Source organism: Topomyia yanbarensis, chromosome 2 (genome assembly GCF_030247195.1).
Source record: "Topomyia yanbarensis strain Yona2022 chromosome 2, ASM3024719v1, whole genome shotgun sequence".
Classification (NCBI taxonomy): Eukaryota; Metazoa; Arthropoda; class Insecta; order Diptera; family Culicidae; genus Topomyia; species Topomyia yanbarensis.
In genome coordinates, this window is record NC_080671.1 from 325,357,079 (window position 1) to 325,374,189 (window position 17,111).

At 41.3% G+C, this 17,111-nt stretch overlaps 1 protein-coding gene across 1 annotated transcript; it reads right to left on the reverse strand.

Annotated features, from left to right (window-relative positions):
• Nucleotides 1-3,424: 3,424 nt before the first annotated feature.
• On the reverse strand, nt 3,425-4,422 carry LOC131683817 (trypsin alpha-3-like). Its single transcript, XM_058966149.1, has 3 exons — nt 4,108-4,422; nt 3,707-4,041; nt 3,425-3,646 (listed from the first exon to the last, which is right to left on the reverse strand). Exons 1-3 carry the CDS (start codon nt 4,390-4,392, stop codon nt 3,454-3,456), a joined length of 813 nt encoding a protein of 270 aa, XP_058822132.1. The 5' UTR covers nt 4,393-4,422; the 3' UTR covers nt 3,425-3,453.
• Nucleotides 4,423-17,111: the final 12,689 nt, after the last annotated feature.

Here is a 17,111-nt window from a genome sequence, read left to right on the forward strand (position 1 = left end):
TTTATTTGACACGGCTCAATCCGGTAGATCAAGTGAGCCGTGAATCATTTATTTTTTACAATAAGTAAAAATGCAATTACTAAAACCAACTGTCTGACGAATTTTGTTGACGCAGTTTATTGCTGCGTGTTATCTGGTTATCATATTGTCATTGGTACTGTTTTTTGAGTTACTATTGTAAATCCGTCTTTTCGGTTCCCGGGAATCCGGATTTCCGGAAGCGTGTTCCAGTACTGAGATACTATTTGTGAATTTCACTGGAATACTAGCAATATGGGAATCAAAATTCTTGGAATTGCATTAGTAGGCTGTATCTGGTGGATTTGTAACCATTTGGTGATTTGACACCCTAACGGACATTCTGGAGCAGGTTCCCGTGGGACCGTGAGTGGCCATTCCATTTTAACTCCATTTTTTAAATTGCCATAGGGTCCCGTAACAATAAATAACAGACTTCCGAGACAATTTGAAGAGTTTTAATACTCATATTTCTGGGCATTATTAAAATTTTGCAAATCTTACCCTAGTACTGGAACATTACTCCGAAAGTCTGGATTATCAAGAACCAGATCCATTCATCCGGTTCAATTTCATAGAATCAAAAAGTGGACGACTTCCTGAACCCAAAACATCTAAAAGTGTCTAAATCGGTTAAAGAAAGCCATAATTATGAGCATTTTAATTTGTGGGTACCCGGGTGCCCTCGTTGGCCTGTTAAAGGTACTTTTTTTGTTGGACACATAACGGTTAAACGGAATGTTTACAAAACAAGGAATTTAAAAAACAACCCCCACAAAGCGATAATCTGTAAGTGACTGTAAGCGATTGTGTTCAACATCCGTGACAGCTAGCGGTATAAAGACTTAACTCTTAAAGGCGCAAATTAATTTTTTTTAAAATATTCTGAAAATTGTCTCACAGCTTTGATAAGTTACTATGATAATTTTGAGATGGTTTTCGCAATGTTGTTTTAAAACAACTGTCCACTGTTTAGTGCCACGGGCTCTTACCAAATAAGCGCGCCACACAGCAAATAAGTGTTGGCGCCCTGTATGCGGTGAAATTTGGAGTGAGAATCTTAGAAAATCAAGTAAAAATATGTTAATAAAATTAAAGTTTTAAACGTCCTAAATCCATTCAATTTTTGAGATAATCATACTTAAGCTATTTGCACACGAGGCGACAGGACACACGCCACAAAAAAGATTCACTTGTTTTACCTATTCCAACGCTATTGCCGCGTGTAGGGGAAAGTGTTCGGTTGCCGGCAATGGTCGGTTGTCGGCACCCCTATGTAACTTTTGGCAGAAACCAGACATGGACATTCTGATAAATATTATTTGTGTGTTATATTAGAACAATATTTTTGTCCCGATTGCTGAAGCAAACAGACTCGAATGTTCTGTTCTACAACCAATATAATTTTTGAACAAGTGAAACTCTACTTAAAAGTTTTCTTTGATGATTTACTTAGTGTTATAGAAACAATTTTTTTATTCGCGGAATGAATCGGAAGATTGAATTGTTTATTTATTTCGTCAATCAAATGTAGACTACATTATATAAATATTAATTGCTTATATACTATCCTGTAAACAAAAAAAAATTACTTAGTGTTATAGAAAGAAGTAAATCGATCGAAAAAGTATGCGCATTGAATATTTACGATGTGAATTTATTCTATTTTGTGATTCAACATTGAATGGCACCGAAATGTTCGCCACAAAATTTTGTTTGATCAGTTTTCAAAAAGGTTACTAAAATCGGTTGTCGGAACCCAAACATGGTCGGTTGTCGGCACCCCATTTTTGTGGCAAATGCTCTCAATAACCTAATCAATATGGTTATTTTGGAATGGGATTTACGAATAGATACCAGAGATCGATCTTTGGCATCATTCTGAAAACCAGGAAGGCGACTTCCGGTTTAGCGTTTTACTTTTACATGAAGAAAGCCCACCTGGTCGTGTTTTCACCGCTAGGTAGTACAGTATACACCAGATTGTCACGACCAGACAATTTGGGGGTGAGGAGCGGGGTTACCCTATAGCCCACCTTTGGCAGACTTCTATCTGATCTGAAGCTTTGGAAAAAAATGGACTGCTTGAAACGAACTCAATTGCAATGAATGCGATCCGTCAGTGCATTAGCAGTGCGTAATATTCGCACTAATTTTCCACATACACATATTGTGATTCTGATGAAGAATGATGTTCATAATGCCTTTGATGGTTGTTAAAATGAATAAATTTCCTTTTCCCTTTGAATTTTGATGATTATCATTCATATTTTTCTATTTTTAATAAATTTTCTTAGGGTGCCAACAACCGACCACATTTTTCAAAATGGTAAAAAATTATCATTTTACTAAATTGGTAATAATTTTTTTCAAGTTGACAGAATAAATTAAATTCTTTCATAAGTTGTTAGCTAAGGCCTCTAGCTTTCCATTGTTATGCGTATTCCCATATATTGCTCAATTGGAGTAATGTTGTGAGCCAAAAAGAAAAGTGTGCCGACAACCGAACACATGCCCCTACGCATAGCTAGCTCTGAACCTGGATGTTAGCAGTACATTCACTTCTATTCACGTTTTATTCCTAACTTAACATGCCATTACGATAACAAAAGACCGAATCTGGCGTCACTTGAAAACAAATGACATTGTGTTGGTTCCTTGCAAAGTAATCAATTTCTACGATTTTTTGTCTATTCTATGTGCGGAGTCCGCTAGAATCCAGTGTATCCATTCGTAAAGACGGTACTTCCTTGGATGGAGGAATCTTCTCCGTTAGCAACTAAGGAAGTAGCAGTGGATGATACGACGCGCTCAGAGTGCGACATTGAACTAATTTCACCCAAAATTTGAACAGAAAATACAGTTATAACAATTTGATTCCTTCCACCCCTTATATGCGTGTGAACCATGCGTGACAGTTTTCAACATATAATTTTGTTTGTTTTGAGTGGGTAATTACCTACTCGGATATTTTCAAGTGGGTAGTATTACCACTACTACCCACGTCATTTGCCGGCCCTGGGGACACGTCCCGTTGTTTGACGCGAAGTGAAGGCAGATTAATACGGTCCCTTTTTCGTGTCGTATTGCAATGGTTCGGTAAAGGACTTGATAAACCTATTGGCTCCTCCTATTGTATGCAATTGACAGGCTAGGATGAGATATATCAATAAAGAGAATGATACCCAGCTTCGATATTTTTCATACATCCTATTGGAGACATCCCTTTATATCCCGGTTGTATTATCTATTAACTTTAGAACCTTCTATTGGGCTATTCTTCTATGATGTTCGTAAAGATCCTTATTCAACTCTTTGTTAGAATGGTATGCGTTTTTTTGGTGGATAACGGCGATGAAGAATCTTGCGACATCGTGGGTTCAAGTAATGGATGCGTTATAAACTATTAAGTTTGCGAACGGTGATTTATTTCTTCTAGACACCCGTGTTTGATGTAATAAAGTTACGTATTCCAGCGGAGCCAATTCGCGTGTAGACACCAGGAAGCGCCCCTCCACATTGGACCGCACCCCAGGAAACAACTCCAAACTGACGACCACCGGTGACCAATGGTCCACCGCTATCTCCGTTGCAAGAGTCACGACCGACTTCTCCAGCACAGATCATACTGCAGGTGAATTACATATATTAAATAATAGGAATCAACTATTAGTAAGTTGTTACTTACTTTCCAGTTATTCGTGACGCTCCCCATTGACTACTGCATGCGGCCTGTGATACAACTGGAATATCAACGGCCATTAGATTCGTTGGCAGACTTCCACCGGGAACGGTGGTACCCCATCCGGATACGACACTGCGTGTTCCAATTACCGTATCCGTTCCAGACGGTACCAGTGGAATCGGAGAGATATTCGATCCAGTAAACGACGTCGTGATACGTATGACACAGACATCAAAATCGAGAGTGTTTGCATTGTAGTTTGGGTGATTCACGATTTGAGCCGCTTGAAAAATCACTCCCCCTGTGACTCGGCTGGTGCTACCACCACGAAAGCTTATCTAAAAGTGTAAAACGCTTGTTTGGTCTGCTTGTTCATAGATAAAGATACACCCTCTTCTACTCACTGTAGAGACGGCTGGCAACGGAAATGTGCAATGAGCAGCCGAAAGAGCCCAGTTGCTGGATATTATTGAGGCTCCGCAGATATGGTTTCCATTGGACATTAAAGACAATTGGTATGGAAACTGAGCGATGCTCACTTCTACACCTCCAACTATTCTACCATTATAGGCTGGACCTTTGAATGTTTCCAAACCTTTTGGTAGGATCTTCTTCGTCAGCCAGATGTCCTCGCTGTATCCAGCAAACACAGTCGCAACGCACAGCGATATTACAATAAACGCCTTCATGGTGATGTTACCAGCAAACTGCCGAATTGACGCAAAGATGTTACCTTTATATTGCTACATGCAATGTCTTATCTTTTCTGATTGCTTCCGTTGTGAGACATCCTAACATTGATAAATTGCGTCGGATCTGATTTACAACAATGCAAATTGATTAACATTTGCGGAAAAATATACCCGATTTGTTCCACAGAGGATACAGCTTGTTCGTTCTGAACAACGAGTCGTGGGTTCTTTAACCCTTGAAAGGCAAGGGGTCTCAGAGCCCCGGCTAGTTACAGTTCTCTAGTTTCAATGAACTTATTATTTGAAATACAAATGATCGAGTCTTTTCGGGCTTTCGATTCTCTTACTGATAAAACTACAAAACAGAAGCTTTTGATTTCGTTTGGTATTAGGAGCGATGCTTCTTGAAATCACAACTTTAGCTTGCCTTTTTGAGGGTTAATACTAGTTTCGAAACCCTGAAATATTATTCTCAGACTAGCTCTATAGGCTCTAGGTAATAATAATATCTTTACAGCAAACATAAACTCAATTTTACCTGGACCTCCATGATTTTCCAATTCCTTCGGAACAATGCGGTAGGATAGGTTGTCAGTACAGACAAGCTTATGGTTGTACTCCACAAGGAGCTTGTTATCTTTCCCTGGACAAAACCAGCCTAGAGTACATCCGGAGTGATAAGAATTGATCCACTGGGTTCCTGTTCCCATGTCGTAAAAGGCGACCGAAATCAGGAGTCCTCAAGTTGAGGTATTCCTGCCGAGGACGGAATGGCTGGTGTGCCTAAAATATGCTAGTGGCAGATGGAGTGTCGTGTGTCTTACCCTTGCTGTGATCGAATCTCTAACACAGTGGACGTTTCTTCGCAAAATGTAGGATTTAAATGATGGTCAAGTCCCTAATACCCATTACGGGGTTTGTTATAGACGATTATAAGCCAACGTGTTTGGTTAGAGTGACAGGACGAAAATGCCCACCCCTGAGTCGATTTCTAGTCCCACCAGGAGTATATGCACCCAATTTGAAGCAAATCGGACAAGTCTAGCTACCGGACCAACGTTCCTGAAGTACATGAAAAAAACCCACTAGCTCGCATTTTCGCCGTTAGGTGGTACTGCATGCATCGTATTATCACTGTAAGTGAAAATAAGAAAGATAATTTAATTGTCTACAACTACTAGTCAAGACGGCTTTGGATGTTATTAAACTTTCAACGAAGTGATATCTGAGTCAGTTTTGCATGGGTCCTAACATCGCATAGTTGTACATATATCAGTACTGGATTCGCACGAACTAATAATTTTTGTGAAATAATCGTTAGGCTCGATTCAATAGTATGTTCAGAATAATTATTGTACATAATACGAGTTATGTTTTGGTTAGAAAATTTTAGTTCCACCTGTTACCGCATATTGTTCGTTTGCCTCACAAAATACCTAACCTCAACCGGTTTTTGCAGTGCAATTTTTTTGTTTTCCTCACGAAATAATCCGGCACCGTTTCTTTTTTAACGGGAATAGAAAGGTCCTGTTTCCTGTTTCTGTTTCCTCGTGTTGTTGCTTCGGTGTCAACAGTGGCAATTCCTTCGGTTGGGGTGAAGGCCAGGGGCGGCGAAACACTTTACGCCCGAGTGGGTAGAAAGCATAGGGTGAGGGGTCCATTAGTAAGGATTTTTTTCCTTTTCGCAATGCACGCGCTTACATTACATTCACATTAAATCACGTTCGTTTATGCAAATGGAATTGTGATACATCGATGTTTTCAAATGTGTGTAGTGCGAGATACATGCGTTGCACATCTAAATTTTTTGAAATGGTTCAAAATTTCGAGTGGGTAATTACCCACTCGGTTATTTTCGAGTGGGTAGTACTACCCATACTACCCACGCTTTCCGCCGGCCCTGGTGAAGGCTAGCGTTGTACTGAATTGTATTGGTTCGTTCGGATTGAATTTGAATGAATGGTGAAAGCTCTGCTATTAAATGATGATTTTCAGTGTATAGCGCTACGATTTCAGCGCGTTCTTTTGGTGTAAATCGACTCATAGCTAAAATGGCACTAACTGACGTTTCAGAATTGTGTTTATCTGTCAAAATCAGCTGGAAAATGGCGGAGTTGTTCAATGTTCAAATAGGATACATCCAGATGGCGCACCTTGTGCATACATACGTTACCACATACACATACAGACATTTTCCTATCTCGACGAACGGATTCGAATGGTATAAGAGGTTCGGCCCTCGGTTAAAATGACGAAATTCCGACCGATTACATTACCTTTTATGTGTGAAAGGCAAAACAGTTGTCTAGTCTACTTTTAATCTACTTTCAGTATAACTCGGTTTCTACTTTGACAAGTTTGCTTCAGTTGGTTTTTAAGTGTTTTCCGGCATCCTAAAGTTAGTTTCTGCTCAGAATCAGCTTTTCGCTCACATTTTGTAGAATTCTTAGAGCGGAGGAACTGATAAAATGGTTATACCACTAAAACAACAATATATTGTCCGAGAAATCAATAAGGGCTTAGTAATCAAATATCCTATTAGCAATCGCGTTACTAGGTTAAGGGGTTATATACAAAGTTGGAAATCAAAAAATCGAGAAAAAAAATTATTGAATATTCTGAAAATACATAGTTTTGAAAATATCTGTGCGAAATTTCATCCAGATCGGAGCACCAGATTTCAAACTACAGCCGTTCGCAACGCGCTGGTTCTTACGCGTATGAAGTTAACACAAAACTTTAAACGCAATTATCTCGAAACTAAGTTGTTTAAAAAGTACCGTTGCGGTGAACGTGATTTCGCAAAAACTATTCATCCGATTTTCTTGAATTTTTTTTGAATTGTTTGTATTTACATTCTCGTGTACTTGGACGGTTTCTTTTTAATCCAAATTTTTTTGATTCTTTGCGATGAATTTTGGTTTAAAATTTTGAACACCGCAAAACTCATATTATTGGTTAACACGTTTTAATTGCAGGAAATCTTTTTTTATTGGGAATCCATTCCGTTCAAGTACACCACAATACATTTTTCTTCAATAATCTTTTTATTTTTTTTATTTCAGTTCGGCTTGGAGAGCGTTAACCGCAAACCTCTGCAAAAAAACTCGCTCCGGGGATAAGCCATAACTCCGCCAACCTACAATATTATTTTTAATTCAACTTGTTTTTTCGAACTTCGATAGCAGCTAGCTGTATTTTGCTTTTTCAAAAAAAAAAATTGCATAAAACGCTTTAAAAAATCACGAACTTAGGTCTCTTTTTCGCCACAACTTTGTATATAACCCCTTAAAGTGTCTATTTTCACCCTATTAGGGAGAGTGCTTCACTAATTCACTAATTACTCGGCCTACAATCGATGGAATGCGTGCACATTGGCATCAACAGCTTTGCTTCGTTGTTAAGAACCAAGATAGTAACACAAATGCCCTGAAAATGGTGAAATGCTCATGTATGAGCGCAACGCAAACTCGAATCAAGTGCCCCTATTGTTGCCCTACCATTTGACACAATGCGTTGAATAAAGATGGCGGTGCTCTAACCAACGGCTTCAAATGGGTAGGGTGATAATAGAAACACGGCGAAAATAATCTCATGTACCTATTTATGAGTATTTCGATTGCGAGCAATTCAATAAACGTTTTATGAGACCCTGTAGACTATTGACTATCAGGAGGGTTGATTAAAAATAATGGATCTTGCACACCAACTTCCGTTGAAGATGTTCTTCTGGCGCGTATTCCATACTAGCTGAACCGAGAAAGAAATTATACAACAAACCAGACAACATTCTGTTCTAATAATCTAATAATAACCATAACGTGGGTGGCTTCCCCGAGCCACGCCGTTTGTTGACTAGCAGTTTCTGCAACATAATTAGTTGATAAGAAGCATATCACACTTAATTTGAATTACTGGGTACAGTAAAATTTTGTTGGGGTTTTGAACAGCAAACCGTTCAGTAATCAATTCAGTAAAACAATTCAGTTACCGAACTCTCCGCAATCCGTTCTATCCAAACGTCAAAAAATACTGGTCAGTCAGCAGTTTCCTCTGAAAATGGCGACTTGACAGATGATTTGCTGTACCTGTTTTGTAAGTTTTTGATGAGGTTCGGTAATGCTGGTACAATTTTGCCGAACAATCAGTCAGTTTTTTACTGGATAATGTTTATGTACCGAAAAAAACAGAAGTGCTGATAAATTCAGTGAAAAATATTGCGGGTTTCCGCAAATTATTCGAAAAATTACTGAAAATCGTTAAAAAATGAAAACTTTACCGCAATTTTTTAAATAATTTGCTGACAGCTCCGTAAAAATATCCCTTTACTGTGGTAGTCGTCAAAAGAAATTACCGAACAACTTTTGGCTGGCTTAGTGTGTACGTCAACCATTATTCAACTAATTCAGCAACCGAAAAAGCGCACCAGCAAAAGTGAATGGTTATGCAACGAACGGCGGCCATTACATGTTGCAAGTGTGTCTTGGGTTCGTGAGAACTGTTGAATTGGAATTGTCAACATCTTAAAGCTTCAAGCCTGTATGTTACTTGATTTGTAGTGAACCTACTTGCAGGCCGATTTTTGAAAAATTCATGTAATAAGGCCACTGAACCTAAGCTCACAGAAGCGTTGATGCGACTGAAATCAAAGAAAGCCTCCGGTCCGGTTAAGGTTGCACAGAGAATGCGCAAAATTCGCAAACGAAAAAAGCAGTTTTTTTTCCACACCGTATGGCTGGGAAGCCAACGCCACAGCGCTGCAAAGGATGAGGGTCCCCAAGTATCAATGTCAGATCCTGAAGAACTACTTCCGGAGCAGAGTGCTGTTGTACGAGACGAACGAAGGGCAGAAGTCAATGCGAGTCACAGCGGGCGTTCCTCAGGGCTCCATTCTCGGTTCAACTCTCTGGAACGGAATGTACGATGGGGTTTTGACACTGCGACTACTCGGGAAAATGAAAATCTCGGGGTTTGCGGATCACGTGTCACTTACGGTGATGGGTGAAACACTTGAGGAAGTGGATGTGTCGGTGACGGAGACAATAGACGCGATCGAGAACTGGATGAACGGGTCAAGTTGCAGATAGCTTACCGCAAGAGGTGTTGTTGGTCAGCAACTGCAAAGCGGTTCGGCGGATGAAGATAGACGTCGAAGGGCACGTGATTGCATCGAAACATGCGCTGAAGCAATTGGGAGCGATAATCGACGACCGATTGAGTTTCAAAACCACGTCAACAAAGCCTGCGAAAAGTCGACGAAAGCAACGAAATCAATAACGGCGTTGAAGACCAAGCGGAACTGCAAAAAGTAGGGTGATGGTCGTACGAGTCGCGAGTGCGTACAGAATAATATTATCGGAGACAGTATGCGTTATCGTTGGGATGATCCCCATCTTCATCACCCTAGGGGAGGATATCGAGTGCTACAATCGGAGGAATACCAGAAACGGAAGGGAGAATCGAATCGATGGCGAGGTGGCTGTAGGAATGGGACAATACATAGATTGGAATTGAACTACAGTCTCATCCTGAAACTGTCGACGTGTAGGCCTACGACGTGGGTCATTAGAAAGTACGAAGAGATGAACTTCTACCTGACACAGCTGTTGTTGTGCCATGGTTGGTTAAGAAAAAAACTTCGTCGGTTCGAGCACGCAACGTCACAGTTGTGTCCGGAGTGTCGTAAACACGTGGAACGCGGTCAGCAGTGTGGTGACGCACATTATGATCAGAAATTGCGTGATGAACAGCGGTTAGTAATTATCGCTGGGAAACTCTCCGCCGGAGTAGCTCAGGTTCACCGCCAGGGACTAGACAGAGTAGATCACGATGAGACACCAGCAGTCGCGGGTCGTCAGCACCAGCGAACCGGACGCCTAGCTTCATCTGGAATCGCCGGAACGACCTTGGCACCTGACTCGGTTTCGGGAGAACTTCTCTCGCCGGGGAATTCCCGTCGGAGTAGTCCAGGTCCTTCGTCGGGAACTAGACCGAGTGGCTCAATAAGAATGTTGTGCTAAATGGCACGAGTTTCGGTGCGTTCTCAGAGTGAGTTTATGAACATTTTTTCTGCTCTTTAAAAAACATAAAAAAATTAAAAAAATTCACATGCCGATCCAATATGGCGGACCCCCACTAAAACAAGTTGTATTTCAGCCAAAATCGAGAAACAAAACGTTTTGTGGCATCTTGTGATCAGATGTCAACCATTTCTCTCGCCGACGATGATCGTCGTATTCTGGGGCGCGACGCAGTTGATTCGGGATGCATCGAATCTCCTATCACAGTTGACCAAGCGACCATGAGCCGTTCCGATATTGTCCGTGGGATTGACAAAAGGATCTTCCTACACGCTCAAAACGGCAACATAGCTTCGCTCTCCGTTGAATCTGTTCCGTCCTGGCGTCCTCCAACGACATCGAGGTTTACTACCAGAATGTTGGTGGCTTAAATTCATCAACGGACGCCTATTTGCTCGCGACCACGGGCTGTTGTTACGACATTATCGCCTTAACCGAGACGCGGCTCGACAACCGTACTCTGGTCCGCCAGGTGTTTGGTTCAACATTCGATGTCTTCCGCTGTTACCGTAACGCCCTCAACAGCCACAAGACATCATGTGGTGGTGTGCTTATCGCTATTCGCCATGGCATAAAAGCCCGAGTGATCAACGATGACCGGTGGGCGAGCTCAGAGCAAGTGTGGATATCAGTGAGACTTGCCAATCGCAATCTGTTTCTGTGTGTCGTGTATTTTCCACCTGACAGAATTCTTGATTTCAGCCTGATCGATGTACATCTTTCCTCCGTTTCATTCATCACCTCGATTGCCGCCCCGTCTGACGAAATTGTTATTCTAGCAGCGATTCTCAACCTGGGGTCCGCGGACCCCTAGGGGGCCGTGAAGTAGTTACCAGGGGTCCGTGAAGAAGGTTATTTATCTCAGAAGGAGCTTTGGATAGCACAATGGATATTAAGCCGTGAGGGTCCGCAACAACCCTGGGTGATTACGAAGGGGTCCGTGGGACGAAAAAGGTTGAGAACCGCTGTTCTAGGTAACTTCAACTGATTTAGTCCAGCATGTTCATCATCCTCCCCCACTACATCTTGTACTCGCTGGTAACCTAGTAGTGAATTTGGAAGACGTCTCAAGCTCTATCGTGTACGATTTTAAAACGCTGACAACGACAGCATCGTTAGCACGCTGTTGCATATAAACTTAAACGAAAATCTTAACAATGATGACGCGAACGAAGCAACGATGACGTTTTCTAATATTCTCAACTACCCAATCGACCGCCATGTGCCAAAACGAACAATTAGTACCGATCAACACCTTCCCTGGCAATCAACCATCCTAAGACGATTAAAAACTGCCAAACGAGCTGCATTTAAAAAAATTTTCGAAACATTAGACACTTGCATTACGAAACCACTACTTTCAACTCAACCACAAATATAAACAGCAAAGCAGATGCGCCTTTTTTAGACACCAGCGAAACATCGAGTTTCAACTGAAATCTAAGCCCAAGTCGTTCTGGAAGTGTGTGAACGTGCAGCGAAAAGAATCCGGTTTACCATCTTGTATGACGTTTAATGGAGTTTTGGCCAACTGTTCTGCAACAAATTTTCAAGCGTTTTTTCCAACGAGCGCCTTCCACCACAACAAGTCGCTGCCGCTGCCAATTTAACTCCTTCTCTAGGACGAACCATCAACCGAATTTGTGTCGATACGGCTTGATGCTAGCAGAAAGGGAGAAGAATGATCGCATGGTCGTTCTAGGCGAGGATTTGTGATGAATTTTTTGCCGGCGTCGGCGGTAAAACATGATGATGAGTTATGTTCTACCATAGACCATGCGGTAGACTTGGGTGCAACGCCCAACTCCTACTTAGCAGAAGGCAAAGGATTCTTCACATTTCCTTTCGATCATGTCCATATGAGCCTGCCTAGTCCTAGTTTTCTGTTCTAAGTTTATAACTGATTCGCTCTAGAATACCTATCCGTCTTTCAATTTCACTGCTTTAGTTTCTCTTAGTCTCAAATTTGCCGAAAATAACTAACAAAATCGTTACAGTAGAACCTTGCTGCAATTAAAACATAGCAACAGAATGGTTTTAAACCCGAATAAATGCTCAATCGACGTCGGACGTCTGGATCTTCAAGCCCGCGTTCGATCTCAACGTAATAACTCTCTTCTGCGAGTTCCGTTCAGGAGAACCAACTATGGTTGCCAGGGCGCTGGCAGAGATTCTAGGGCAATCCACTCTGGCAGAGAGTAAGTCCGAGACGAACAGGGCTCGAGAGCAGTCCCTCCGAATGCTGAGTGTATCGAGATGCATTAACTGGCAACGGTTTTCATAGCTCGGCAGTTCCAATCTGTTTCGCCATGGGAGATGTCGAAGGGCGAAGCATATGAACCGGCGTTGGACAGCCTCGATGCTGTCAATCCCGTTCTGGAAGTACGGATTCCAAACAACAGAACAATATTCTAACGTTGAGCGCACCAACGCGCAATAAAGCGATTCAAGACAGTATACGTCCCTGAAGTTTTTCGCTATTCGGAAGATGAACCCAAGCTGTCTTGATGCCTTATCTACGATGTATGAAGTATGTGGTTTGAACGTTAGTACCGAATCCATAATGACTCCGAGATCTTTGATGTGAGAGTGTCTTGGAATGCTCGAGTATGGAAGAAATGATAATTAAACTGAGTCAGATGGAGTTTCCGCGTGAACTTAACGATTGAGCATTTATTCGGGTTTAAAACCATTCTGTTGCTATGTTTTAATTGCAGCAAGGTTCTACTGTAACGATTTTGTTAGTTATTTTCGGCAAATTTGAGACTAAGAGAAACTAAAGCAGTGAAATTGAAAGACGGATAGGTATTCTAGAGCGAATCAGTTATAAACTTAGAACAGAAAACTAGGACTAGGCAGGCTCATATGGACATGATCGAAAGGAAATGTGAAGAATCCTTTGCCTTCTGCTAAGTAGGAGTTGGGCGTTGCACCCAAGTCTACCGCATGGTCTATGGTAGAACATAACTCATCATCATGTTTTACCGCCGACGCCGGCAAAAAATTCATCACAAATCCTCGCCTAGAACGACCATGCGATCATTCTTCTCCCTTTCTGCTAGCATCAAGCCGTATCGACACAAATTCGGTTGATGGTTCGTCCTAGAGAAGGAGTTAAATTGGCAGCGGCAGCGACTTGTTGTGGTGGAAGGCGCTCGTTGGAAAAAACGCTTGAAAATTTGTTGCAGAACAGTTGGCCAAAACTCCATTAAACGTCATACAAGATGGTAAACCGGATTCTTTTCGCTGCACGTTCACACACTTCCAGAACGACTTGGGCTTAGATTTCAGTTGAAACTCGATGTTTCGCTGGTGTCTAAAAAAGGCGCATCTGCTTTGCTGTTTATATTTGTGGTTGAGTTGAAAGTAGTGGTTTCGTAATGCAAGTGTCTAATGTTTCGAAAATTTTTTTAAATGCAGCTCGTTTGGCAGTTTTTAATCGTCTTAGGATGGTTGATTGCCAGGGAAGGTGTTGATCGGTACTAATTGTTCGTTTTGGCACATGGCGGTCGATTGGGTAGTATATTAGAAAACGTCATCGTTGCTTCGTTCGCGTCATCATTGTTAAGATTTTCGTTTAAGTTTATATGCAACAGCGTGCTAACGATGCTGTCGTTGTCAGCGTTTTAAAATCGTACACGATAGAGCTTGAGACGTCTGGTAGTAAACCTCGATGTCGTTGGAGGACGCCAGGACGGAACAGATTCAACGGAGAGCGAAGCTATGTTGCCGTTTTGAGCGTGTAGGAAGATCCTTTTGTCAATCCCACGGACAATATCGGAACGGCTCATGGTCGCTTGGTCAACTGTGATAGGAGATTCGATGCATCCCGAATCAACTGCGTCGCGCCCCAGAATACGACGATCATCGTCGGCGAGAGAAATGGTTGACATCTGATCACAAGATGCCACAAAACGTTTTGTTTCTCGATTTTGGCTGAAATACAACTTGTTTTAGTGGGGGTCCGCCATATTGGATCGGCCATTTTGAATTTTGAAAAACTTACTTAAGATTTGTAATCAGCGATATCCAAAACCCACAATTCCATGTAATTGTTACAAAATTACATTCTACCACCAATAATTCACCGAAAGTGATCTCAAAATTTTACACTCGTTTTTCTCAAAACATGCTTTTTCAAAACTCTCATTTGAAAACGGTTCAATTTAAAAACTTCATCTTTTCACCTCTCGGAAGAAAACCTTTTTCACTCGAGGAATGACCTATAAAATCTACAAATTGTTTACATTCACCATTTTTAGTGAAAACTTAAAATGTAAAAAAGAGCTAAAAATCGATTTCAAAGTTAGAGGTCGCACCATTAGGTCAAATTTGAAGTTTTTAACCAGTTCTTAGTTTAATTTAGTTTACTTTAGAGCTTTATTATTAGTTTTGTGTTTCAGAACGATCCCAAGACAGTAGGCTGTACGCATTTTGTAATTCCACGTGCACCTAACCTTACACAGAACGTGACCATGGGCGCCATTTAGTTTTTTTTATATCATGAAAAACTTTGTAAATGCAAACGAAAATCTAAACGTTTTTAATCTCAAAACTTCTGAACTCTTCTATGTTTATTTCATTGGTCCACGAAAAATATCCAAATTTTATTCACATTTTGGTCATTTGAATGAGAAACTCCCTTTAGTCATCATCAGCTTAATCAGAGCTTCTTTTCTTGCGGAACATCACGCATCAGATCACGTCACAATAGAACGCCAGATTGATGTCTGCTTACCAAAATTATCTGGTTCAGATATTATTTTTACCACTGTTACGGTTAAAACAAAAATTTCGCATTCGGAAGCTCTGATCTCAAATACCCAATAATTTGTCTTATCAGTTAAGGAAACTGGTATGTTGCAAACATGAAATGCAAGTGTTTGCTTGTATCAATCGTCGTTTGTGCGCTAAGTAATTTCCCCTAATAACCTCCAAGGAATTGCTTACGTACACTAGTATGTCTCTAAGTCTAATCTTATTGTGATAAGCCGTTTATTGATACTACCATAATAAAGGACTGATTGGTTTTACCCTGGTTATCATGAAACCGAGCTAGTGACAAAAGCTAACTCATAGCCCATGGTTGCACAACAGGCAATTCTCTTGAAATGAAAAATTCCATAGGGAAACCCAACCATAAAGAGATATGTTTCGCCCTTGTGCGCCCTGATCTAACGGTTCCGCGGATGAGATTCCTATCTCATAAGGAACGCGTCTTATATTCGAGTCACAGCCAGGAAGGATTCTTAGTGGTCAGTAGTAAAATCTTATCACTAGCCCTGCAATTGACCTGTTCACTAAGAATCGACTGTGAAGTCTGTCGAAATAATAGTTTCACAACGCCACGTAATAAATTTCTCTTAAAAATAGAAAAGTTACACAATCGCTCCAAACATCAACTTATTAGTCGAGGCCTGAGATTCATTATACCGTTCGACTCAGCTCGATGAGATCGGATAGCTTGCATGTGAATTTTTTTAATTTTTTTATTTTTTTTTAAAGAGCAGAAAAAATGTTCATAAACTCACTCTGAGAACGCACCGAAACTCGTGCCATTTAGCACAACATTCTTATTGAGCCACTCGGTCTAGTTCCCGACGAAGGACCTGGACTACTCCGACGGGAATTCCCCGGCGAGAGTAATAACTCTCTTCTGCGAGTTCCGTTCAGGAGAACCAGCTATGGTTGCCAGGGCGCTGTTACCGGACTCCAGCGAATTTTTAAAGGCGAACATATTGACTATTTTGAAATGTAATTAGTTTAAGCAACCAGCATTAGGGCCAAGGGGCCTGTTGGTGAAGGTAATAAACATGAAAAATTAAAACATATAAACGAACGAATTTGAGTTAATATGTATCACAATCAAATAAAAATGGCGATTTCAATATGGCGGACTAAAATGACTAAATTCAATTTAGCGGACCAACTAACGATTTGTCTCCGATGTCAGGTCCGTATGACAGTCCTTCCTCCACCTCGGATTGCTCCTGGAGGGAAATGGCTTGAGTTTTCTTCTCCAGACAAGCCATCCTCGCATAGACGGACACCCTGCGTTCGGCAGCTTGCAGACGTTCATTATCAGAGGTTCGGACGGAATGGGCTGCTTCAGACTCAAGAGGTAATTCTCAGTGCGTTCACAGTCTTCAACAATGACGAGCTTCCTTCATTGAATAAGTTAGCGGCTATACAAGTAACACTTTCCATGGTTGAGAAGCAAAATGCAATTGTTTCACACACACCTGTTGAAACATTCATTGAAATTCTGGGTATTCCCTCCAGTGCACCGCTGTAGCAAATCATTTGTGCAATGAGCCAAGCCAAGAACCGTCCCCAGAAACGCTCAAGTGCGTTGCTTCAATACCAGTTTCAGCATTCAGCCTCATTTCATCGTCCACAGTCTTCTTGTGATTTTGCGGCAGCTTGAAGTATAGTGAGAAAACTGTAGTAGATGTTGTTACTAAAAGTGAATGGTACCTCAATCAATTTGCAAAACGTCTTCTAGGTTTGTAGCCCACGCCCCAGAATGCGCATCGCGAACTTCATGTTCGGCGGTTTACTTCAAACGATCTACAGATAGTGGGACTCGAACCTATATACGTGTGTTGCACTGGCACTTCACCATGAGTTTGAAGG

Bases quoted from the DNA above. Each gene is read 5' to 3' on its own strand.
- LOC131683817 (XM_058966149.1), bottom strand. From the start codon at position 4,392: ATGAAGGCGTTTATTGTAATATCGCTGTGCGTTGCGACTGTGTTTGCT. The intron at 4,042-4,107 runs GTGAGTAGAAGA...TTACACTTTTAG, and splicing joins CGTTGCCAGCCGTCTCTACA to ATAAGCTTTCGTGGTGGTAG. The intron at 3,647-3,706 runs GTAAGTAACAAC...ATTCACCTGCAG, and splicing joins GCGTCACGAATAACTGGAAA to TATGATCTGTGCTGGAGAAG.